Raw genomic sequence first — 27,912 nt, 5'->3', positions numbered from 1 at the left:
CAACACAACAACTGGTGAACCTATGATATCTCTCCGCAGTACCTATTTAAAATATCGTAAAGTTCGAGACCCGACGGCATACCCCACCCCCAAGCGGTTACCCCAGCCCTGAGATAGGAGACACAGCCAGGTCCCACTTCACAAAAGCTAATTTAATACAAGACTGAATTAGCCACGTCGGCTCGTCTTCCGGTCGACAGAATTTTACCGCCACAATAAATTTCCTAATTTATTCCCCCCAAAATTCTTAAGACCTTTTACAATTTTTTTAAAATTGCAACCCGCAAGTAATCCAAATAAAATTCTAACCCCACTTCATTTAAATGAATTCCATCTTGGCGGAAAAAGGCAGATTTCGAATCAATATCAGGCTTAACCAAATCAAAATTGCCCAAACTACTAACAAGCTGGCGGCCTATTCTATTTATCCTTGACCTTTTATTTTCTAAAATCTTATAGGCACTTGGGTCGGATCCCCAGACCCGTCGTGTTAAAATGTCAACCCATATGATAATTGTGGTTGGGAAAGCCTCTCTTAAGTATAATAATTCGCTTCTCATGACGTCCTTCATTTGTAAATTTGAAAGATTTATCAAATCGTTTCCCCCCAAATGTATTATGATAATTGAAGGAGGAGAAGAAAGGAGAACCTTCGCTTCAATCTCGTGACGCAAGGAAGTCCACTTCAGGCCCCTAACCCCTAACCATTCAATAGTTCTGCCTGGAATGCGAAGATTCGGTTTCCTGTATTCTTGTGCTCGAATACCTGCCCAGTAAGGAATAGAATCTCCCAGGACCCAAATATCAGGCGCCACTAATAAGCTTCTGAAAGATTTGTCAGCACATATGCCTTGGCTGAAAATAATAGTACAGCCAGAGTTTCATACACTGTTTGGTATGTTTGTAAGCTATTTATATGTATATGTTAAAAGTTTTCACACATTGCTGTTATGAAGAGTAAAACCTGTTGTAATTAGACTTTGTTCATGTATTAAAGACAAAGTGGAAATTAATATATAACAAAGGCTCATTAAAGGCGCATTAAGCCTCAGGAATCCAAATGTTTATGACTTTAAAACATTCGTATTGACATTTTGACTCCCATTATTGTAATCTATTAGTCTCGCAATAAGCTATGAATAATCATAAACTTACAATACATATGACACACAGATTTCACACAGTTCATGTTGATTTATATTCTTTTTTCTTCTACAGGTGCCTCCCAACATTTGCTTAGTAAGGACGGGCTGCATTTGAGCTTTGAAGGTACAGAGACAATTGTCTCAAGCATTGAACAGGCTGTTACAACATCTACTAAGCCAGTAACTACCAAGTACCAACCATCTTCTTGGCGATTCCAGAAAAAAATGACACATTCAACCCGCGAACCTATACAACGGCAATCACATGAGACTATTCACGACATTCGCGACCTACCCTCAGCACCGATACAAAATGCTCCGCATCCAAAGATGGTTAAAACAAATATGTGTAAAATGTCAGGTGTGACTTAAGTTAATGAAAAAATGAACAGGAATAAAATAATCATGCAACTGCAAGAACCTAAAAATAAACATTCATTACATATTTCATGGACAAAATGCCCATCAAACCTTGTTCTCATTGAATCAGAAAGACAATATCACGTGAGTTCTGACTGTGTAAAACTTGTAGGTGGTGGTAATGAAACACCAATGTTTACCACTACTGACAGAACACTCACCCACCACGAAGCCGCAGACATTCTAGTGCAAAATATTCGGGAAAGTGTAACAAATGAACCACCTTACAGACCTAAACCTGGATCTGTGTTTCTCTATGATGATTCAGGTGACATAAATGGAAAGGATTAGATTGGCGCAGTGATGGGTATACATGGAGAAACTATGGCAAAAGAATATATAATAGTTTTGGAAAGAAAATTGAACGGTCATTTTTCAAAATTCATAATAAAGGTGTAGTCAATCACGATTTCCAAAAACATGCTTTTAGATTTATCGATGAAGAGTACAATGGAAAAACTGTTGTGGTATATTATGGCGACAATACAGTATATAGAAATTTACCCCATGCCGGACGAAAAAAGAATACACGTCCATATAAAAGAACAAAACCAAATGATATCAAACAACGTTGTTTAAGTGAAAAACCAAAACAAGTATATGATAAAATGCTAACTGAAAAATCTCCTACTGCGGTTATTAATGGCGTAACCGTACCACGTAATGAAAAACAGATAAAAAACATTCAGGCTAAAGCCAGAGTGGAGGCAAAACAATCACATGATTCCCTTTATGCGTTACACTTACTTGAAAAGCAGCTTGAATATGATTATATCATAAGTATAAAAACCTGCCCAGACTTGGAGGTTTTCGTTGGAAATAGTGAACTTTTTGCTGAGCTTAATAAATTGTTACAAGTGAAAGACATTGACATTGAACTGTATTATGATACAACATTCAACCTAGGTGATTTCTATGTTTCTACTTTGGCTATACAACATCCAATGTTTAAAGAACAAGAGCTGTCGGTAGGACAGCACGCTCGACTATTCTAAGTGCTTGATAGTAAAAGAGCCTTTATAATGTTAAATTTTTTTAAGTTCACAAAAGAGCTAATTTTTTTCATAAATTCATGTTATAGGCCTTAGAGAGAGTCTAATTATACAGTATTGGCTTGACTATTCGGAAGGTAATGTCACAAGGGTGTTTAATTGAGTAAAATAATACTAATTACCTATGAATACATAAATTTGACAGAAAAGGTACAAAGGCTTGTTATTAAGATGTTTTATCAAGTCCCAAAAAAGGTACAAACCCTTCAGTAGTTATTGAGATAACAGCTTACAAGCAAAACTTAACTATGAATTTTTAAGTTGAAAAAGGGGAGAAAAATCAGCCTAAATGCAAGATAGAATTATTGATCATTGTCAGTGACCTACAATTATGACCCTAAATGCATATGTGAAGTTTTAAATAAATATCTTTAATAGTTATTGAGATATGTAAAACTATCATGTTAACATTAACCAAGAGACTAAATAGAAAAGGGGATATGAATCAGCCTTAATGCATGAGAGAGTTATGGAACTTGGTCAGTGACATACAATTATGACCCTCCAATTATGACCCTAAGTGCATGTGTAAAGTTTCAAGTAAATATCTTTGAAGACCTTTAACCTTTAACCAAAATTTCTAAGTTTCAAAGGGGCAAATAAATCTGCAAATATTGCAGGCAGAGTTATGCAATTTTGCAAACTGATATACATTGTTACTATAAAAGAGTATTTTAAATTTCAATTGAATATCTCAAGCAATAATTAAGATATTTGACTTTACAAAAAAAACTTTAACCAAAATTTCTTAGTTCCAAAGGGGTATAATTCTGTCAATATTGTAGGCAGAGTTATCCAACTTGTCAATCTGATGTTCCTTGTTACAATAAATAAGTATTGTAAGTTTCAATTGAATATCTTAAGTAATAATTGAGATATTTGACTTTACAAAAAACTTTAACCAAAATTTTTAAGTTAAAAAGGGGCATAATTCTGTCAATATTGTAGGCAGAGTTATCCAACTTGTCAATCTGATGTACCTTGTTACTATAAATAAGTATTGTAAGTTTCAATTGAATATCTCAAGCAGTAATTGAGATATTTGACTTTACAAAAAACTTAAACCAACGCAGACGCCGACGCGGACGCCGACGCCGGGGCAACTAAAATAGCTCTCATATTCTTCGAATAGTCGAGGTAAAAACCATTTACGATTTATTGAAGAAATAAATTTGAAAATTCCCCAGTTAACACAGAAAGCAGTAAATGTTGTAACTGACAGAGAAAAAGGCATTATAAATGCATTTGAATCGAAACTACCAAATTTCTATATCTCATATGTTGGAATCATATTTTTAGAGATATTAAGTTCTGGTTGTCAAAGCATGGAGGTGGTGTGGACGACAGAAAAGCATATGAGAATAATGTAAGAACATTGCTTACTTGTTCTAGTCTGGACGTTTTTAGAGACACCTATGAACAATTAAAAGAAAAATGGAGCCAGCCATTTATTCAATATTTTGAAGAATGTCTTTATGACACAATAATTCATCATGCTGCAAGGTGGATTTTAGAAAGCAAGAACATCTATAACCCATACTCTGGAATAACAAATAATGTTAGTGAAAGTCTCAATGCTAAATTGAGAAGACTAATAGACTTTAAAGAAAAAACCATTGATCAAATTGTTCTTTACTTTTATTACTGTCAGTCAAATGATCTGTCTAAATTGATTCGTGGTTTCTGTGGTGAAAGTGAGTTGACAATGAAAAACGACTTCCAATATGCTGCTCTTGATTCTGAAACAGTTATTTTTCCCAAAAATGTGTGCCATCCAGATAAAATAATAGACATAATCAAAGGTGAAATTTCAACTATTTTAACAAAAGATAAAAGTGATTTAAAACAAGTGGCCGAATCTGAAAATTGTGTTCCACCAATTATATCATCTAAAGGAGACAGCCAAAAAGCATTAGCCATTAATGTAATTGAAAATAATGACATTGTTCTTGTTCCACAAATGGTTAAAGGGACTAGAGATATTAAATATTCTGTGACACTTTATCCTAAAGAGAAATGCACTTGCCCATCAACAAGCAGGTGCTATCATATAATTGCTGCCATGATGGCAATAGGGTTACCCTTGCCTGATGATAAAAATAGTGTACAACCTAACACAACTCCGAAGGAATTGCCGCCCCAAAAATATGAAAAAATGTGGAACTAAAAAGGGAAGAAAAGGCGACAATGATCTAACAATAAATCCTGCTCCTGATTCTGTAATAAAAAATAACGATAAATCTATCCTTCTGACGTCAACCTGCGAAACACCAAAGACATCTGACACAGCTAAGAAGAATTTATTTCTTTCATCTACTCCAGTATCGATTATAAAAAAATCCCTTTCTTATATCACTATTTATATATTTATTGTTGATATTATCATACTAATAAAACATTTAAATAAAAACGTTTCTAATCTCTAATTAAAATGTTATTTTTGTATCAAATAATAATTCTTATAAATCTCTTATTTTATAAAGTTAATCTGAAAAAAAAGTGGTGACAAGCTGTTAAGAGTCTAATTCACACCTTCTATCCTTCTATTTCTATATCGTCTGCGTTTTGTGAAAACACTCTAAATCTATATTGTCTGCGTTTTACTATATATTCTATATTGTCTGCATAAGCCTCTGCGTTTTAGACTGGCCCACGCATAGGCATACTGTTTATTAGTAAAGTAAATCCCTGAAGTTTATTTAAGGCTATAGCAATTGACCTTTCTTAAGATACTGTACAGTTATACACAAAAAGTATATACAAGTAATCATTACCTAGGGAGTCATTATTGTATGGTGTGTGAGGCAGGGTAACATGACGAACATCTTGTACAGTAGGTGAAACTAAGCGTGCAAACGAAGGTTGACGTGATCTACGTCTCTCAGTAGACCTACAACCTTTTAGACTTGCTCTTCTACCTCTACTCTGTTTTGGAGTGTATTCTAATGAATGAAATTGTAAATTTAAATCAAAAGATCTCCTTTATGAAAGAACAATCAGAAACTTAAATTGGAAACAAATCCTTCATAAACATAAATGCCAAATTCAAATTTAATATGCTTAAAGCACTCAGCTTAATTTTTTCAAAATCACTTATTTCAACACACCTATTAACTAATTTTTTCCCGCCAGAAACATACATGTTTTATGCAAATAACTTCACATATACACTTAAGCCAAGTAGAATCTTACCACATTCATATTTTCTCCTCGTCATTTCCACCATTGGGCTGTTACTTAGAACTTCAATCCTAATAACATAACCAATATTTCTGTTAATCTTATAACTACCTAAGTTACAAGCCATTTTTTGTTAAAATAAAATGACTTTCCTCATGTATAATCATTTTAATTTCTTAATCAAAAACTAATTTCCTGTCATTTTCACATGATTATTATCTAAGTTTGAAATCCTTTCCTAATTGTTATGTTAATTGCTACTTATCTTTAAAAATCAAATTTGTATTAACCCTTGTTGAAGCTTTACATTTTTTGTACATTCAACATGACAAGAGGACAATGATGACAACTATTCTGACAATTCACATCGTTAAAAAACATAATTTTATAAGAAAAATCTAAAATTATACAAAAACCAATGAATCCAAATAAATCTGTCAACATAAAATGTAAAGATACATGTCAACAATTCATGTATATAGATAGAAAAAATAACTAGAACTGCCACTATCATGGCGTGAATACCCCCGCATACCACTTTGTCAGAATCAACAGTGGCCATTTAGAGCTCAAGGACAACCTCCCTGCCAAATCTGAGGTTACTAAGCCAGTGCATTGCTAAGTTATGTATTCTACATGCTTCAAATGTGAAAATGTCAAAATCAATACATTGCGGACAGGACATTCTTTAGCAATTGAGAAGAAAAGCTTTTTTTTTGTCAAGGTCCCTGTGACTTTGACCTTTGACCCAGTGACCTCAAATTCAATAGGGGTCACCTTATAGTCATGATCAACATCCATGCCAAATATGAAGACTGTGGGTCAAAGGAATCTTAAGTTAACGGGTGGACAAACTTTTTGAAGTCAAAGTCCCTATGACCTTGACCTTTGATCCAGTGACCTCAAAATCAAAAGGGGTCATCTACTAATCATGATCAACATCCATGCCAAATATGAAGACTGTGGGTCAAAGGAATCTAAAGTTATTGGGCACACAAACTTTTTGAAGTCAAAGTCCCTGTGACCTTGACCTTTGACCTGGTGACCTCAAAATCAATAGGGGTCATCTACTAATCATGACTAACCTCCATTCCAAATATGAAGACTGTGGGTCAAATGAATCTTAAGTTATTGGGCGGACAAGCTTTTTGAAGTCAAGGCCCCTGTGACCTTGACCTTTGACCTGGTGACCTCAAAAACAATAGGGGTCATCTACTAATCATGACTAGTCTCCATGCCAAATATGAAGACTGTGGGTCAAAGGAATCTTGAGTTATAGGGCGGAAAAGCTTTTTGAAGTCAAGGCCCCTGTGATCTTGACCTTTGACCTGGTGACCTCAAAGTCAAAAGGGGTCATCTACTAATCATGACTAACCTCAATGCCAAATATGAGGACTATGGGTCAAAGGAATCTTGAGTAATTGGGCGGACAAGCTTTTTGAAGTCAAGGCCCCTGTGATCTTGACCTTTGACCTGGTGACCTCAAAGTCAATAGAGGTCATCTACTAATCATGACTAACCTCAATGCCAAATATGAAGACTATGGGTCAAAGGAATCTTAAGTTATTGGGCGGACAAGCTTTTTGAAGTCAAGGCCCCTGTGACCTTGACCTTTGATCTGGTGACCTCAAAATCAATAGGGGTCATCTACTTATCATGACTAGCCTCCATGCCAAATATGAAGACTGTGGGTCAAAGGAATCTTAAGTTATTGGGCGGACAAGCTTTTTGAAGTCAAGGCCCCTGTGACTTTGACCTTAGACCTGGTGACCTCAAAATCAATAGGGGTCATCTACTAATCATGACTAACCTCCATGCCAAATATGACGACTGTAGGTCAAAGGAATCTTAAGTTATTGGGCGGACAAGCTTTTTAAAGTCAAGGCCCCTGTATCCTTGACCTTTGACCTAGTGACCTCAAAATCAATAGGGGTCATCTACTAATCATGACTAATCTCCATGCCAAATATGAAGACTAAGGGTCAAAGGAATCTTAAGTTATTGGGCGGACAAGAAATAACCGACGGATGGACGGCCGGACGGACAGCCGGACGGACGAATGAGCTGATTCCAGTATACCCCCCTTACAAATTTGTTGTGCGGGGGTATAATTATGTAAAATTACATGCTGTAAGTAAGATGACATAACAAGAGCTGTCACAGGAGACAGCAAAGCTCGACTAATAAAATACTGGACGCAGTAAGGAGGACAAAACTATGAAAGAAAAATCAATTATGTATAATTAAGTATTAAGTTATAGTAAAAAAATAACATTTGTTAACATAAATTCCAAGATCAAGGGGAATAATTCTAGAAATAGTCATGCTAGAGTTATGGACCTTGCCACACAACATTTGTGTAATGATAAGAAATATATATTTCAAGTTTGAAGTAGATACCTTAAAAAAATAAAGAAGTTATTATATTTCTTGAAGAAAATCCTAAGTTCAAAGAGAGATAAATCTGTAAATATTGCTTCAAGAGTTATGAACATTGTCATATAAAATGTAATTGATGATAAGGAATAAGAATTTGAAGTTTGAGGTAGATACCTTTAAAAATAAAAAAGTTAATTAAAAAATAACATTTTTCTAGTAAATAAATCAAAGTTTATGGGGAGATAATTCTTGCAATATTGGTGCTTGAGTTATGAACCTTGTCACATAAGATGTGGATGATGATAACGTAAATATATTTGAAGTATGAAGTTGATCCCTTTAGAAATAAATAAGTTACAGTAAAAAATAATAATTTTTATGGAAAAGTGTAAGTTCAAAGGGAGATAAATCTGAAAATATTGGTGCTAGAGTTATGAACCTTGTCACATAAGATGGGGATGATGATAACGTTAATATATTTGAAGTATGAGGTTGATCCCTTAAGAAACAAGAGCACCGCTAGGCGGAGCATTATATGCCCGAAAATGATTTTTTTTTTAGTAAAGATGAAAGATTTCTTAGACATGGGAATTAAATAAAGTTTTACCTCCTTCGCAAAACAATCCTCCTTTTAAGTTTCAATATTGTGGTCCAAATGGAACTTTAGTTACGCCCCGGAAACTGTTTTCAGTTCTAAGGTAATAGTGACCTTGACCTTTGACATTGTGACCCCAAAATCATTAGGGGTCTTCTACCCAATATGGACAATCATACTACGAAGTTTAAACACAGTGGGCCAAATGAAACTTAAGTTATGTTCCAACAACTGTTTTCAGTTTTAAGGTCATAATGAATTGACCTTTGCCCTTGTGACCCCAAAATCAAATGGAGTCTTCTACCTAATATTGACAATCATCCTATGAAGTTTGAACACTGTGGGCCAAATGGAACTTAAGTTATGCTCCGGAAACTGTTTTCAGTTTTAAGGTCATAGTGACCTTGACCTTTGACCTTGTGACCCAAATATCAATAGGGGTCTTCTACCCAATATGGACAATCATCCTATGAAGTTTGAATACTGTGGGCCAAATGGAACTTAAGTTATGCTCCGGAAACTGTTTTCAGTTTTAAGGTCATAGTGACCTTGACCTTTGACCTTGTGACCCCAAAATCAATAGGGATTTTCCACCCAATATGGACAATCATCCTATGAAGTTTGAACACTGTGGGCCAAATGGAACTTAAGTTATGCTCTGGAAACTGTTTTCAGTTTTAAGGTCATGGTGACCTTGACCTTTGACCTTGTGACCCCAAAATCAAACGGGTTCTTCTACCTAATATGGACAATCATCCTATGAAGTTTGAACACTGTGGGCCAAATGGAACTTAAGTTATGCTCTGGAAACTGTTTTCAGTTTTTAGGTCATAGTGACCTTGACCTTTGACCTTGTGACCCCAAAATCAATAGGGGTCTTCTACCCAATATGGACAATCATCCTATGAAGTTTGAATACTGTGGGCCAAATGGAACTTAAGTTATGCTGCGGAAACCAAATTGCTAACGGACAGACGGACGGACGGACATACTTAGCAGACGTGTTTGTGGCGTAATTCCTTTGATCTCTTAACCCCACAAGAGCAAATTTTTCTAACCCCATAAGAGCATTTTTAACCACATAATACATGAAATTCTTTCGGGCATATAATAAAGAAGAAACAGTAAGAAATAGTAATTTTTGAGGAAAATTCTAAGTTTAAGGGGAGATAAATCTGAAAATATTGTTTTTAGAGTTATGAACCTTGTCACATAAGATTGGGATGATGATAAGGTACATATATTTGAAGTATGAGGTTGATCCCTTAAGAAATAAAGAAGTATCAGTAAAAAATAGTATTTTTTAAGGAAAATTCTAAGTTCAAGGGGAGATAAATCTAAAGATATTTGTGCTAGAGTTATGAACCTTGTCACATAAGATGTGGTTGATGATAAGGAACATATATTTGAAGTTTGAAGTTGATACCTTAAGAAATGACAAAGTTATAATGAAAAATATTTTACTGCACCAAAACTTTAATCTAAAATCTGGACGCGGACGCGGATGCGGAAGCCGACGCGAGTAGGACAGCTCTCCATATACTTCGTATAGTCGAGCTAAAAATGTGTATGAATTCTAAACAAGGACTGTATACAAGTATATTACTTTTCCATTTAATGAAACTGGCAGTTAACAAATACAAAAACTTTAAACTCAGTACTGATCAATTGAATTAAAGAGTGTACATACCACTCTTCAGGACTTTTTGGTTTCAATTTTGTTTTACGTTTTGCTGACAAAACCACAGATTCAGCATCTGGTAATCTACCAATATACAAATATGATGTAAATAATAGTAAATGACAGCTAATTTTGTTTGCAAGATAGAAAAAATAAATGTAACAGAAAAATTATATGCTTGTGATAGACAACAAATTCGGTGAATTTCAGCTTACTGGTGGAGGAAGACCATAAGTGCATTATTTCTGGCACAAGCTGCCACATGCTACTTTTATGACAAGTAACTTCACATTCAGCACTACTTTGTCTTCCTTCGGGTGATATTAAGCTATTACCTAAACATTATAAAACAACTATATATTCTTTCTAAAATAATTGTTTATGAGGCATAATGTGCATTTTAAAAGCAATGTAAAATAAGAGCAGATTTTTTTCTTTAATATTAATTTAAGGTAAACCAACATAACATGAATGTGCAGTTCCAATTGTTGATGAAGACCCTAGGTGTCCTACATGTACATATATATTATTTAAAAGACAAGAGGGAACATAATTTAAATCTTTAACTTTGAAACTCTATTCTATCCTATAATTGTAAATAGAAATGCGTCCGAAATATTGTACAATTACTGCAATGTACAGTCAAGGTTGGTCTGAAATAAGGACAAGGACAAATCTAAAATATCAAACCAATTCAATAATCAATACTTCAATTAATGATGCAATTTCATAACACAACTACAATATATTAAATCACTTCTGAAGAGTAAATTAACTTTCTTTAGGTTTTTTCAATGAAGAATTTAGTTTATTCAACATACTTTTAAAGCAAGAAAACATATTTTATCAAATGAATAACCAACCTTTTTGGATTTTTTTTCAAAAATAGCCCACAAGAACTATCTTGAGTTTGGCAAAGAAAACCTGCAGCACTTGTGTCATTTAAGCCAAAGTCCGATGTTTGTGCAAACGAATCAGCTGACAATATTGTGGGGTCACCACGCCTTGTTACTTTGTCTAGATTCAAATCTGGTGAACCAACTCTATCTAAATATAAGAATATTTACACTTTCATAACAAATTTAAAAGGAATAACTTGTTGAGTTACAGATCATTCATATAATATGCAAATTCAAGTAACTACAGAACAAATAAGATGCTACATCAAATAGAAATAAATTTTTGAAAAAGAATTCTTTCAATTTCAAAGTTCTCAAACATAGTGCATATCATCAATTAATTTGAATTTTGCTCCATATATTATTATAACTGAATATGCTGGCACCACATTTTAATGTTTAAGTTGCGGTCCAAATACAAATGGAGTCTGATATATAAATAAAGCTAATCACATGATTGGATTGTTGACAGGTAGAAATTTATTGTATTACCCCAACAACGTTTCTGTTCATATACAATTGTAAATGTTTTGATACATTTCATGATATCAATCATTATCATCATTAATTTTGAAATAATAAATTTATTTCTTATTCTGATTCGTGTAAATAACTGAAACAATAATTTACAAAATATTATTTTGTTATGTACTGAAAATGATATAAGAATATTTAAAAGACTTATAACTGTTTATTCCTTTACTTCATAGAGATATGTACAATATTGCATTGTATACCCATTGATAAGAAATATTTTTCTGAACCATTCCTGTGCTTGCCTAATACAATAACAAGCATTGTTTCAGATATTACATGAATTGAACACATCTGTAGTAAGTATTCCAAAAACAGGATTTTATAAATGTGGAAGTCAAATACTCTGGTTAATGTTATAACCATCTGACAGTGTACTTCTTATGTGAATACATTACAAAACTTCATACCTTTATTTTTAACTGCCTGTCTTTTTTGCTTAGGTGCTGCAACAGGCTGTCTGGCACTACACAATGTTCTTGTTGAAGCTGCTTTCTTTGAAATTGGGGCTTTCTCCTATTATATATGTAACAACTAAACAAGTTACAAAAATAACATAATTTCTTGAAAGTGGAGCAATATTGAAGAGTTCAAAACAAAAATAAACAGGTTGCTCCAATTAAATTTTGATTTAGCATACATGTATTTCCAATATCAACATCTAACTAAATGTCAATCAAAACATATGTAAATGGCCAAACTAATTGAAACTTGAAATGAGGTCATGGAAACCCCCATGTAACATTTTTTACTGTCTTTGGCCAGACAGACAAGTGCTAATCTACAACCCCCAGTTTGTGGTGGCATAAAGATGTCTGCCAAGAGTAATGTAGACATTTTTTAATTCAATTAGCCCAATGTGATATTACAATATATACTAGTTTAGATGTTAATAATGTAACAAGAGGGCCATGATGGCCCCGAGGTCGCTCACCTGTATATAGACCCCCCCAACGTTGCAGGGCAAATTTAACCCAAGGGCTTTCATTTGCACAAACTTGGTAGACACCGATAAGAAGATGTTTCATGCTAAACATCTAAGCTCTAGCTCATTGGGCTTTTTAAAAGAAGATTTTTTTTAAGTTTTTACTATACACATATAGTTAAAAACAATGACACCCATGGGGCCGGGCCAGTTTTGACCCCAGGGCTTTTATTAGACACTTACTAGAAGATGTTTCATGCTAAATATCTAAACTCTAGCTATTTGGGTTTTTTCAAAGAAGAATTTAAGTTTTTGCTATACACATATATAGAAAATCAATGACCCCCGGGGCAGTGCCAATTTTGACCCCAGGGCTTTTATTTGAACAAACTTGGTAGACACCTATTAGAACATGTTTGATGCTAAATATCTTAGCCATAGCTCTTCGAGTTCTTTTAAAGAAGATTTTTTAAAGTTTTTACTGTATGCATATAGGGAAAATCAATGACCCCCTGGGGCGGGGCCAATTTTGACCCCAGGGCTTTTATTTGAACAAACTTGGTAGACACTTATTAGAACATGTTTCATGCTAAATATCTTAGCTCTAACTCTTTTGGTTCTTTAAAAGAAGATTTTTTAAGTTTTTACTATATGCATATAGGGAAAATCAATGACCCCAAGGGCTTTTATTTGAACAAACTTGGTAGACACCTATTAGAACATGTTTGATGCTCAATATCTTAGCCATAGCTCTTTGAGTTCGTTGAAAGAAGATTTTTTAAGTTTTTACTATATGCATAAAAGGAAAATCATTGACCCCCGGGGCGGGGCCAATTTTGACCCCAGGGCTTTTATTTGAACAAACTTGGTAGACACCCATTAGAACATGTTTCATGCTAAATATCTTAGCTCTAGCTCTGGGTTCTTTAAAAGAAGATTTTTTAAGTTTTTACTATATGTATATAGGGAAAATCAATGACCCCCCGGAGCGGGGCCAATTTTGACCCTAGGGCTTTTATTTGAACAAACTTGGTAGACACTCACTTGAAGAGGTTTCATGCCAAATATCTAAGCTCTAGCTCTTATGGTTTTTTAAAAGAAGATATTTAAAGTTTTTTCTTTCGGTTGCCATGGCAACCAGAGTTCTGCATGGAATTTAATTCTTTGAACAATTTTTAAAGGTGACCACCAAAGGAACATTCCTGTGAAGTTTGGATGAAATTGGCGTAGTGGTTTATGAGGAGATGTCATTTAAAGTAAAAGTTTACGGACGGACACCGGACGAAAAGCGATCACAAAAGCTCATCCTGTCACTTTGTGACAGGTGAGCTAAAAACAAGATTACCAAGCTCCCTTGCTACAAAAGGTCACTATTTCAACAATGAAGTCACATTGGGTTTGTCATTTATTTTTACCAAAGTATCATAATTTTCAAAATATTTGTTGATGTGTGCTACTTTAATGCTTCATGACAAATATTTAAGCTCAAGGGAATACAGTTTCAAGAAGAAATATTAATGTGTTTTTCTATACAAGTCTATATTATATATAAAGTAAGTCAAGTAACCCCCAGGTGGGGATCATGATTTGTGGAGAACCAAAACGGTTAGGCCACATGTTATATATCTAAGCTCTATGAATTGTACATATTTTCTGACAAGATTCTTATAAAGTTTGGTTAAAATCGACCATGTAGTTTAGGAGATGTTATTTAAGACAGACATACAGACATCAACTCTCTGAGCACTTTGTCCTAAGGTGAGCTAAAAATCCACATTTCACTGCTTTGTTTCGTGTTGATGCATAATAATGAAATAATTTCAAAATAAATATTAACAACAAAACAATAATTTTACTATGTTTAGTTCAGAGTTTGTTGTGAAAAACTATAAACTTTGAAAGTCTCTTGAAGTTTCAAAATATCAGCAATGCTATTGTGTGCATTAAATAACTAATATGTAAACATATTAATTGCGAAGCGCTTTTGGACTCCAACTTTTTCAGGGTTGGGAGTCCATGGACTCCATGTTTTAAAGTCCTAGTGAGAATCAATAATTACTATAATAATTACGAGTCAATTATGACACATGTTGTTAATCAAATTTAAGTTTTGTAAGATTCAAGATGGATATTCTAAGTCTGTGCGACTGTCCTCGGCAACGATGTTACATTTTTTATGTCCAAATTTAAATATTTAATTACGTTATTATTTTTATATATATTTCGGCCTACCGACCCGTCGACTCCTTATTTTGAGACAATGAAAAATCTGCAGAAATAAAACTAGAACTATCGCTGAATGCGATTCATACCCCCACCAATGTCCTTGACAGAAGACCACATGGAAAGGTGGTTAAGGGAATAACTTATGTGGCACAAATACATAAAAAGAAATTATCTCTGGTGAAAAAAAGACTAATTGTACAGGTAATAGTATAAATATGTATTATCAAATCATGTTCAAAACAGTTACAAATAACCTTTCATTTTCCCAATGTATTAAACATTTTATTTATAAGTCAATTTTTGACCTTCAAGTGTGCCCTTGACCTTAATCTGGCACAAGGGTAAAATGGGTTTTGCACATCACCCAGTTTGGTTGAACATTTGAGTAAAGTTTGAAGAAAATCCTTCCATTAGTATAGAATTTATAGAGTAGACACAATATATTGTCTAGTGTTGGTTGTATGTAAATTTGAAGACTTAAAAAGGGGCATAACTTTGTCAAAATGCAATACAGAGTAATGAAACTTGACCTGCATATCTTATTTGCCACACCTCATATATCTTTTAAGTTTCAAGCAAATGCCTGCGCTAAATTCAGAATTATTCAAGTACATGTAAAAATTTAAGAACTTTTTCTAAGTCAATTTTTGTCTTCCAAGTGTGACCTTGACCTTTAGCCGGCACAAAGGTGACATGGACTCTGCACATAACCTTGTTGAGGTGAAAATTTGAGTAAAGTTTGAAGAAAATTCTTCCATTAGTATAGGATTTATAGAGCGACACAACAAATTGTCTAATATTTGATTGTATGAAAATTTGAAGACTTAAAAAGGGGCATAACTTTGGTAAAATGCAATACAGAGTTATGAAACTTGAACGAACAGCATATCGGAATTGTGACCCTTCAAAAATATTCTAAGTTTCATGCAAATACCTTTTCTAGATTTAGAAATATTCAAATAAATGTTAAATTTAAGAATATTTTCTAAGTCAATTTTTTACCTTAAAGTGTGACCTTGACCTTAAGCCAGCAAAAGAGTGACATAAGTTCTGCACATCCCCTGGTTGAGATGAACATTTGAGCCAAGATTGAAGAAAATCTTTCAATTAGTGTAGGACTTACAGAGCGGACATGACATACTGTGTAATATTAGATTGTTTGATATTTGACCTTCAATTGTGACCTTGACCTTGAGCTGACACATGGGCAACATGGATTCTGAACATCCCCTGGTTAAGGTGAACGTTTGAGCCAAGTTTGAAGAAAAGCTTTCAAGTAGTGTAAGACTTACAGAGCGGACATACTGTGTAATATTTGATAGTGTTTGATATTTGACCTTCAATTGTGACCTTGACCTTGAACTGACACATGGGCAATATGGGTTCTGCACATCCCCTTGTTGAGGTGAACATTTGAGCCAAGTTTGAAGAAAATCCTTCAATTGGTATAGGAGTTATAGAGCGGACACGAAAATGGAGACGGACCGACCGACGGACGGACGGACCGACCGACGCGACAAAGCGAATCCATTATAGCCCCCCCCCCACATTTTGTGGTGGGGGTATAATAAGCAAATAAAGAAATGAACTTACGAATTATATGTTAATTATCACAGCTTTTATTGAAATTGATACGAAAATTATCCGACAAAAAAACTTTCTCCTTTAGTATTAATCAAACATGTGCATTTTTTTAAAAACATTTTGTTTTCACATTTCTTTTTTCTCTTATGAACATTTAAAATGTGTGTAATTCATGTAAGTTTCGGCACTTTCTTTGAAGATTCGAATCAAACAGCCAGGGCTACATGATGGTAAACATCAATGATTGGCAGATTCTTTTGAAAAGCCGGCTACACGTGTGTTAAGGGTGATCGTGTGTAAATTGTATGCGTGTTATTGAACAATGGAAACATTATATTAAATTTTTACGGGTATTATTTTGTTTTCACAAATGTGAGCGAATTTTAATGCGTATTATAACGCTAATTGAGGAATTCAGACAATCGGCGGCGAATTTCGTTTTCATTTCATTTGAAATCGTAAGTACCACACGCACTAAATCTATTCATAACAGCTAGTCCTATTCTATATAGAAGAAATAAAATCAATAACGGTAAATTTTTTATATGTATCATTCAATTAAAAAGGAAAAAAACGAAATAATACACTTTGAAAAAGGTCTCGAAAAAATGTTTACGTCATATCAGACATCTTCAATGTAAGAATATAACATCAATCCGAACATCCGGATGTTTGATTCGGATATCCGGATGGCCGTTTTGGCTCCAGATGACATCCCTACAAGAAAGCATGCTCAAATAAGTGAAAGTTTGGTTGATGATGGAAAATATCCCCCCAAGTAACACATGTATGTACACATTACAACTCACCACTTTCTTTGTGTCAGTTACTGGTTTAGGATGATCTACAACTGCTGTATGACTACATGGTTTTGTGTTCACTGGAGCAGGTTTAGGTTTCACAGGGTGTAACTAAGTAAAAGACAAATATCAATAATGATTAATTTTCTTTTTCACACAATGATTACCATTGGTTGATTTGCAGTATTTGTATTTACCTAACCAGTATCAAAATTTAACAATTGATATTTCTTAAAACAAGCTGAATAGCAAAATGGGCAACTGGTTACTGGTATTTAAAGAGGGATTATGCTGGCATCAATATTTATTTTCATCATTCACAATAATTGATAAAGAAATTTCTGGTCATGTGACATGCCAGCTGACAATGATTATTCTGGAATGAATGAAAATGTAAGCATACAAAGGTAAGCATACAAATTGTTACAAAGAAACATCATGTAAACAACTGATTGGAATCTAAACTTGCTTTGTCAATACATCACTTCATATATAAAATATGTAAGGTTTTGCATGACTTGGTATGCAAAGTATTCAAATACTTACAAATCTCATCATATTTATCTTAACATTGTCAAAAGTCCTTTTGATTCATAAGGCCAAAATAAACAAGCATTTGATAGTATTGCGGGCAATACAGTAGTCCCCTACCGGTCCCTCAAAAAGTTCTTTAATTGTCATACACTCCTGTGTATTGCCATTTATAATGAATTTGAGGATGAAGTCTGTATTTGAAAATATCAACCACAAAACATAATAAAATAAGTTTGTCTATATCACAGTAATGTGTTAAGTTTCCATGCTTAGTAAGGAAATTATGTTTATACAACCTTGTCATATTATTACGATGTGGGATTTTAAAGTAAATCCTATAAGGAATGAAGAAGTTGGAGTGAAAATACCAGTTTCTCGAAAAAAATCTAAGTTCAAGGGGGACATAATTCTGGAAATAGTCTTGCTAGAGTATTTAACCTTCTCAAAAATGTCGAGTGATAATAAGAAACATATATATGAAGTTTGAAGTAGATACATTAGGAAATAAAGAAGTTATTTAAAAAAGACAACATTTTTTCCCCTAAAAAATCTAAGTTCAAGGGAGGTAATACTGATATTTTTTGTGCTAGAGTTATAAACCTTGTCACATATGATGTGGTTGATGACCAGAAACTTATATTTAAAGTTTGAAGTAAACACCTTAAGAAATAAAGAACATATAGTGAAAAAGCTGAAAAATTTAAATCAGAAATCTTGAAATTCAGGCTATTTGTTGCCATAGCAACCAGAATTTTCAACATAGGAAGAAAAGAAAAATATGTGCATAATCTCCAGACTGCCATCTACCCATATTTCAAGTTTCATAAAAATATTTTCAGTACTTTTTGAGTTATCACTGGATCCAGTTTATGTGTTAAATTTGCCATATTTTCAGACTATTTGTTGCCATAGCAACCAGAATTTTCAACATATGAAGAAAAAAAAAGACGTGCATAATCTCCATACTGCCATCTATCCATATATCAAGTTTCATAAAAATATTTTCAGTACTTTTTGCGTTATAGCGGGATCCAGTTTTGTGGACGGACGGACTGACGGACTGACAGACTGACAGACAGACAGACAGACGGACAGACAGACAGACGGACAGACGGACGGAGGGTAAACCTAAAGTCCCCTCCGGTTAAACCGGTAGGGGACTAAAAATATGTCTGGTTCAGGGAACCGGACCGACACTTCTATTTAATGAGATCTATCTTATCTATCTATAAAGTTTCCTGATGATATCAGAGATATGTCCCGGATAAAATTCAAAGTGTAAAAATGAACAAAGGGCAATAACACCAAAATTAGACCAGGCTTTGTTTAGGTTCTTTAAGCATTGCAGTTCTATCCAATAATATCTAGGTACCTACAAAGTTTCATGTTGATATCTCTAATAGTTTTAAAGTTATGTCACGGACAAAAGTCAAAAAGTAAAAATAAACAAAGGGCAATAACTTCAAAATAAGGCAAGGCAGAGTAATGATTCTTAAGCACTGCACTTCCACCCAATGAGACCTATCTATCTACAAAGTTTCATGTTGATATCTCTTATAATTTTAGAGAAATGTCCCGGACAAAGTTGAAAGTGTAAAAATAAACAAAGGGCAATAACTCCAAAAGTAGGCAAGACAGTGTTACAATTCTTGTGCACTGCAAACCTACTTAATGAGATCTATCTACCTACAAAGTTTCATGTTGATACCTATTATAGTTTTAGAGTTATGTCCCGGACAAAGTTCAAAGTGTAAAATAAACAAAGGGGGATAATTAAAAAAATAGGCAAGGCAGAGTTACGGTTCTTGTGCACTGCACACCTACTCGATGTGATCTATCTACCTACAAAGTTTCATGTTGATACCTCTTATATTTTTAGAGTTATGTCCCGGACAAAGTTCAAAGTGTAAAAATAAACAAAGGGGAATAATTCAAAAAATAGGCAAGGCAGAGTTACGGTTCTTGTGCACTGCACACCTACTCATTGAGATCTATCTACCTAATAAGTTTCAGATTGATACCTCTTGTTGTTTCAAAGTTATGTCCCGGACAAGAAAAGGGGACGGACGGACGGACGGACAAGGCGGCGACTATATGCTCCCCCGAAATTTTTCGGGGAGCATAAAAAAGCAATTACTTACTATTACTAATTAAATGACTACATACAAGAAATAAACAACACAATATCACAGGCTGATAGTTTATTATAAAATGGTGTTTGCATTGATTGATTACAATCTTTGTTTAAGTGTAGCAACACATCTATATATGGGGAAAATAAGACATTCTCCCAACCAAAAAAAAAAAAAAAAACAATCCCCACCCTCCTGATTTTTTGGACCAATGTTTCCTGAACCAGACATATTTTTCTTTTTGGCATAAGTAACAAAAGATTTTGAATATTTCTACTTGCTGCAGAGCTTTAAACTGATTAAAACTGGCTCACGATATATATAAAAAATCGGCATCGCGAAAATATGTGACAAATGAAATTTTTTCTGTTTTCCTCATAAATTATACTATTTTGACTATTGTATGTTCGAATGCGTTCATATTTAAATAGATGCTTTTTGGATATTTAAATATTGTTTTCCACTTAGGAATTCATCAAAAAGCCTAAAACAAAAAATTCCAAATTTTCAATTCACGGCACAAATTACTGTCTGCTTATGTCAATATATCAACTTCAAAGACCAAGTCTGTGACTTAATAGTGTTTTGGACATGTCCTTAATAATGTTGGACTTTGTCTTTAAGATTTTTATCAAACATTTAGTGTCTTATCTATTTTTATTGCCTGTGGCAATGTAAAATTAATCAGCTAGCAACTGCTGAGATTGATTGCCTCAGGTGAAGATTACCGGCGCACCATGCTGTGAAGGGTCGTATTAATAAACATAATTTTACAGTTGTCCAAGATTAGCATCTGTCAAAATTTGACTTGTCCGGGACTAACTTTCTGCTTATTGTCAGTTGTCCCAAGTGGTTTTAGAGTTGTCGCGGAAGTCAGACTATAGGATTTGTAGAGCCTTGAGTATATTGTTTCATGAAGTTAACCTGACAACTTACCTTTATGACTTCTCTGTACAGGTCCCTGTCTGAGTTAGGAACACATCTGCTTACACGAAAGATAGGTTTTTTTTCTTTCATGTCCTTCATGATTTAAGCACTGTAAAAATTATATATTAAAATCATACATGTTATCAAAATTACTAACAGATTCTAATTCTATGTTTTGTTTCACAGTTTGACTTTGATTCTATTTTGATTTTATTCACATTATTAAAAATTATAATGGATCTGATCATCTTTCACCTGTACTGTGTATTTATTCATAAAATCAGTAACTTTACTAAATCAATTAATTCAAAGGCCAAAACAATAAAATTAGCAATATATTTAATTACGATGGTCGGCTATCAGTCTTTTACGATGGTTGGCTATCACTTTAGAAACTACACATGAACTAGATCTTATCAGGTCTAGGATTTCATAATATTTATGGACTGTCCGTAAATTTATAGACAGTCTCAAAATTTAAAGATTTTTCAATCCATAAATTTACAGGTATTCAAAGTGAAATTTGCTGTTTTTAGTTTTACAATAAAATCCGCAGTTTAAGACAAGTTGTTTTATTGCTTGTTTATATTTACAAAGGTAATGGGATGGGTTTCATCTTTGTATGATGATTTTGACATTTTTGTTAAAAGTGAAAATTGTAAGTCATCTAACTGTTCTGAATCTTAGCATACTATTACATTTAATCATATAATACCTAACAAGTTATTCATTTTAACCTGCGGTTTTAAATTTTAATGCAACTTCTACTATTTTCTTACTTAATGTCTGTAAATTGACAGACAAGAAAATCTGTAAAATTATTGATTGTCCAAACATTTACAGACAGTCCGTAAATAACATGTAATCCTAGACCTGCTGAACTGTGTCAAATTTTTTGTTTGGTCTCTAGGTTAAAAATTATGAAATCTGCACAGAAAAATATTCCAAAAGTGTCCGGTTGATGGTCACCGACCAGTATCCGTACTTTAAAATCATTAAGAAAAACATGACTCATTAATATCAAACAGTGTAATAAAAAAAGGAAAAAAATATGCAAAGAATAAACAAGATTTATCAATATCAAAAAGCTGTAAAATGACATGTTAGTTTAACTTCGTCCTAACTTCAAATATATCATAATAAGTACATACCACTGACGAATAAATTGCTGTAAATTAGGCGCTACTTCTGCAGGGCACACTAGACCAAGGCGACCAATCGTAATTGCTAGATTTCCATATGTATTTTTTTCGTTGACAGCAGCAGCGAACATGTTCAATAGGGCAGATATAAAAAGGGAGAAACAACAAAGAATAAACATAACGAAATAAGCGATCATTCAATCACAAAAATCAATTTACATTCAGTATGTGTAAACATATAAAAGTTTCCCTACAAAATAAAACAATGCATGTTACACAAAAGGTAGAATAAGGACATTCACATATTCATATAGAAGTTCCCGGCATATTATCTGTATGTATAAAAACCATTTTGAGTTACAACATAGAACTATCATATGTAATACATTGTACATACACTATCGTGTTAACACCAGTTGTATAACAAATTCATATACACCTTTTCTCCTACAAAGGGTTTCACAGAGCTTTTTCTTCTGTAATGTTATAATTTTTCTTTTTTAAATTCACTTGCCAATCTAATAAAACTGGGATTTTCAATGAAAATTTTGAGCATTTTGCAGAAAAGATTAGTAGACTATGAACTGAAATCTCTTAAAATAGATATCCAACAAAAATTATAAACTTCTTTAAAAAAATCGAAAACGTTTCAAACAATTTTAAAAATGGGTCAAAGACAGAAAAGGCCGGGTTGCATATGTATACAAAATATCATGAGGCTGTGATGTTTCTTAAATTTTCTACCACTGTCTGACCATTGATGTTGAAAATTTAACTTAGTAGGTAAACCTGAAAAGAATGAACATCAGACCTGAAATGGAATCCCACAATATAGGACCACAGTCATGTCAATGATGTGAACCACATATCAAAAGGCTGTGGTAAGTAGTTGCTGAGAAAACTGTTACGAAAATTTCCTACTATCTATTGGTCATTAATTATGTCAAAATTTAATGTTGAAAATTTAACTAAGTCGGCCAACAGGAAGTGGATAAGCGACAGAGCTGAAATCGAATCCCACAGTATGGGACCATGTGTTGATGCTGTATACCTAATATCAAGAGGCTGTGATAAGTAGTTGCTGATAAAACTGTTACGAAAATTTCCTAATATTGACCATTAATGTTGAGAATTTAACTAAGTCGGCCAACAGGAAGTAGTTGAGCAACAGACCTGAAATCGAATCCCACAGTATGGGACCATGTGTTGATGCTGTATACCTAATATCAAGAGGCTATGATTAGTAGTTGCTGAGAAAACTGTTACAAAAATTTCCTACTATCTATTGATCATTAATGTTGAAAATTTAACTAAGTCGCCAAACAGGAAGTAGATGAGCGACAGACCTGAAAACGAATCCCACAGTATGGGACCATGTGTTGATGCTGTATACCTAATATCAAGAGGCTGTGATAAGTATTTGCTGAGAAAACTGTTACGAAAATGTCCTACTATCTATTGATCATTAATGTTGAAAATTTAACTAAGTCGGCAAACAGGAAGTAGATGAGCGACAGACCTGAAATTGAATCCCACAGTATGGGACCATGTGTTGATGCTGTATACCAATTATCAAAAGGCTATGATTAGTAGTTGCTGAGAAAACTGTTACGAAAATTTCCTACTATTGACCATTAATGTTGAAAATTTAACTAAGTCGGCAAACAGGAAGTGGATGAGCGATAGACCTGAAATCGAATCCCACAGTATGGGACCATGTGCACCAGTGCAACCCGGCCAAAAATCAACATCAAGCAAATGTATGTATTAGCAATAATTCTTTTATTTAAGATTTAATTTTTGGAAATGGCTAGCCGTACGGGCTTGTACGGCTAGCCAAAAGTTCTAGCCGTACGTGAGTCAAGTACGACTAGCCAGGACACACTGTATTGGCTAGCCGTACAGCACTTTTCAAAAATATATGGAAAGCGAAAGTGCATATGTTAATTATGACTTTAAGCGAGGATTTTAGTCAAAAATGTTTACTTTTTAGAGATTAATCGACTTGTTGGCTACAGTAAAGAATGTACTTTGTCATCTCAAGACGTCGAGACAAAATAGCGTTTGGTTGCAGTTAAATAACATCAATTGAAATAGTTTACATTATGAAAAAAAAACAAACAAACAAACGAATAAAACACCGAAAATAATTGTTGTTGGGCTCTGATAATTGTGTCAATTGCCGATGGTATAGAAGTTCTAGCCGTACGTGAGTCATGTACGACTAGCCAGGACACACTGTATTGGCTAGCCGTACAGCACTTTTCAAAAATATATGGATGGCGAAAGTGCATATTTTAATATGACTTTAAGCGAGGATTTTAGTCAAGATTGTTTACTTTTTAGAGATTAATCGACTTGTTGGCTACAGTAAAGAATGTACTTTGTCATCTCAAGACGTCGATAAAAAATAGCGTTTGGTTGCAGTTAAATAACATCAATTGAAATAGTTTACATTATGATAAAAAAACAAAACAAACAAACAAACAAATCACCGAAAATAATTGTTGTTGGGCTCTGATAATTGCGTCAATAACCGACAGTATAGAAGTTTGTCCATCGTCCATCATTAAGGAAAGTTTGCATTATTAAAATATTTTTCCTTTTCACCGTTTTTTTTTAAAACATCCTTTTTATTTATTTATTTCTTTCCCTCCGATCATTATTTATTCGATCCATGTGCTAAATTAACAGATTTAACAATTCATCTTTCATACAAATAATATAAGCATGAAAATTAACCCTTTCCCCCATGAGCATATTGTGAAAAATGGCCGTTTTCACTGAAAAGCCTCCTGTTACAAGTTCAAACTGCTATGAAACTATGAAAAATGCTTCAATACTAATCAAACTTGGCACAAATGTTGACTGGACCATTGCCTTTGTAACGGCATGCTCAGTCTTAAATTTCCTGTTACCATGGCAACAAGGGGACATCTCAAAATTGCCAAAAATCACTATTTTGCCTCGATTTTTTCAAAATTTATTTCAAAGTCCTGCAACTGCTAAAGGGATTGAGATAGAGTCAAAGGCTTTTCAGCGTTGGTTAAACGTTAGACCTGGGGTCATTTTTAGCCTCTCACAAGTCCAAAATTTTCTTGGCGATCAGGGGGACTCCGCCCCCCTTCAAACCCCCCTAACAGAAGGGGTCACATCCCCCTTCTGGCAACCCCCTGATGTATCTTTTGGGAAGGGGGCGGCGCCGAAAAAGTGCTCAATTTTTTAAGCAACATTTCTCAAACGAAAACTTATGTTTGGGGCCCAAATAGGACATTTTTTGCCGGGTTGCACTGGTGCAAACCCGGGTTATAGTATGGTGAATGTTGGGCGGCGGGCGGGCGGGCGGCGGGCGGGCGGGTGTCCGGGCGGGCGGCGGGCGGGCGGGGAAAAAAACTTTCGTAACAGTTTTCTCAGCAACTACTTATCACAGCCTTTTGATATTTGGTATACAGCATCAACACGTGGTCCCATACCGTGGGATTGGATTTCAGGTCTGTCGCTCATCCACTTCCTGTTAATCCACTTAGTTAAATTAGTTAGATTTTTCGACATTAATAGTCAATGGTAGGAAATTTTCGTAACAGTTTTCTCAGCAACTACTTATCACAGCCTCTTGAAATTTAGCATACAGCATTGACACATGGTCCCATACCGTGGGATTTGATTTCAGGTCTGTCGCTCATCCACTTCCTGTTTATCCACTTAGTTAAATTAGTTAGATTCTTCGACATTAATGGTCAATTGTAGGAAATTTTGGTAACAGTTTTCTCAGCATCTACTAATCACAGCCTCTTGATATTTGGCATACAGCATTGACACATGGTCCCATACTGTGGGATTGGATTTCAGGTCTGTCGCTCATCCACTTCCTGTTTATCCACTTAGTTAAATTAGTTAGATTTTTCGACATTAATGGTCAATGGTAGGAAATTTTCGTCACAGTTTTCTCAGCAACTACTTATCACAGCCTCTTGATATTTGGCATACAACATTGACACATGGTCCCATACCGTGGGATTGGATTTCAGGTCTGTCGCTCATCTACTTCCTGTTAATCCACTTAGTTGAATTAGTTAGATTTTTCGACATTAATGGTCAATGGTAGGAAATTTTCGTAACAGTTTTCTCAGCAACTACTTATCACAGCCTCTTGATATTTAGCATACAGCATTGACACATGGTCCCATACCGTGGGATTTGATTTCAGGTCTGTCACACATCCACTTCCTGTTTATCCACTTAGTTAAATTAGTTAGATTTTTCGACATTAATGGTCAATGGTAGGAAAATTTCCGTAACAGTTTTCTCAGCAACTACTTATCACAGCCTCTTGATATTTAGCATACAGCATTGACACATGGTCCCATACCGTGGGATTGGATTTCAGGTCTGTCGCTCATCCACTTCCTGTTTATCCACTTAGTTAAATTAGTTAGATTTTTCGACATTAATGGTCAATGGTAGGAAATTTTCGTAACAGTTTTCTCAGCAACTACTTATCACAGCCTCTTCATATTTGGCATACAGCATTGACACATGGTCCCATACTGTGGGATTTGATTTCAGGTCTGTCGCTCATCCACTTCCTGTTTATCCACTTAGTTAAATTAGTTAGATTTTTCGACATTTATGGTCAATGGTAGAAATTTTCGTAACAGTTTTCTCAGCAACTACTTATCACAGCCTCTTGATATTTGGCATACAGCATTGACACATGGTCCCATACTGTGGGATTCGATTTCAAGTCTGCAGCTCATCCACTTCCTGTTCACATTTATGGTCACTGGTAGGAAATTTTCGTAACATTTTTCTCAGAAACTAGTTATCACAGCCTCTTGATATTTGGCATACAGCATTGACACATGGTCCCATACTGTGGGATTTGATTTTAGGTGTGTAGCTCATCCACTTCCTGTATACCCTACTGAATTAAATTTTCGACATTAATGGGTCAATGAAAATTTTTTTTCGTAACATCACAGCCTCATGATATTTGTTGTACAAATGCAACCCGGCCTTTTCTGTCTTTGACCCATTTTTTCACTCTTTGAGGCCTAAAAAGGGGGGGGGGTCGAAAGTGCGTTGTTTCGGGTTTATATGTGGTAAAGGGTTAAGGACGTTATAACATGCAACTTTGACACTTAATTTTATTAAGATAGATTATACAACGCTTACTCGTATTCATTTTTTTCATTTCTTTATTAAAGTGAACACACTAGGACAAAATGCGGAAATTTGATTAAAATCGTCGTTTAAAGACACAAAATAACATATGCATTTTCGACTTCCATATAATTTTGAAAAGTGCCGTACGGCTAGCCAGTACAGTGTGTCCAGGCTAGTCGTACGTGACTCACGTATGGCTAGAACATTTGGCTAGCCGTACGGCTAGCCACTTCCTTAATTTTTTTGTGGTAACTGTTGGGAAATTGAAAAATTCGAAAAATAATCCAGGTTTTAGCCGTCTCTTCACGAAAAAAAAGCCCTGTGACAACATGACCAAAACAGTAATAAAACAAAAATGATTGTAGACAACAGGAGCTTCATGCTAAATGACAAACATAAATCATACAAGTGATAACTGCATATACTCTTGTTTCATACAAAAACTAGGATTTTTGTAATGTCAGCCACTAAAGAATTGTGCCGTGTTTTGTTGTTTCTTTTTTTATAAACTTTATCCTGTGCTCAACACAATATTATTCCTTTAATTCAACACATTTAAATTATAAAATCCATGTAAATTCTACTAATTAT

At 34.3% G+C, this 27,912-nt stretch overlaps 1 protein-coding gene across 1 annotated transcript; it reads right to left on the bottom strand.

Moving 5' to 3' along the window:
• Positions 1 to 2,806: 2,806 nt before the first annotated feature.
• Positions 2,807 to 17,978, bottom strand: LOC132720736 (uncharacterized). Its single transcript, XM_060704929.1, has 8 exons — positions 17,967 to 17,978; positions 17,430 to 17,531; positions 12,296 to 12,401; positions 11,316 to 11,499; positions 10,462 to 10,536; positions 5,810 to 5,868; positions 5,392 to 5,559; positions 2,807 to 4,356 (listed from the first exon to the last, which is right to left on the bottom strand). The coding sequence occupies exons 1-8, from the start codon at positions 17,976 to 17,978 to the stop codon at positions 4,265 to 4,267; spliced, it is 798 nt and encodes a 265-aa protein (XP_060560912.1). The 3' UTR covers positions 2,807 to 4,264.
• Positions 17,979 to 27,912: the final 9,934 nt, after the last annotated feature.

The sequence above is a fragment of the Ruditapes philippinarum genome, unplaced genomic scaffold (genome assembly GCF_026571515.1).
Source record: "Ruditapes philippinarum isolate M1 unplaced genomic scaffold, ASM2657151v2 ctg2689_1_1_1_1, whole genome shotgun sequence".
NCBI classification, from domain to species: Eukaryota; Metazoa; Mollusca; class Bivalvia; order Venerida; family Veneridae; genus Ruditapes; species Ruditapes philippinarum.
This window is presented reverse-complemented; position numbering and strand designations above follow the sequence as displayed.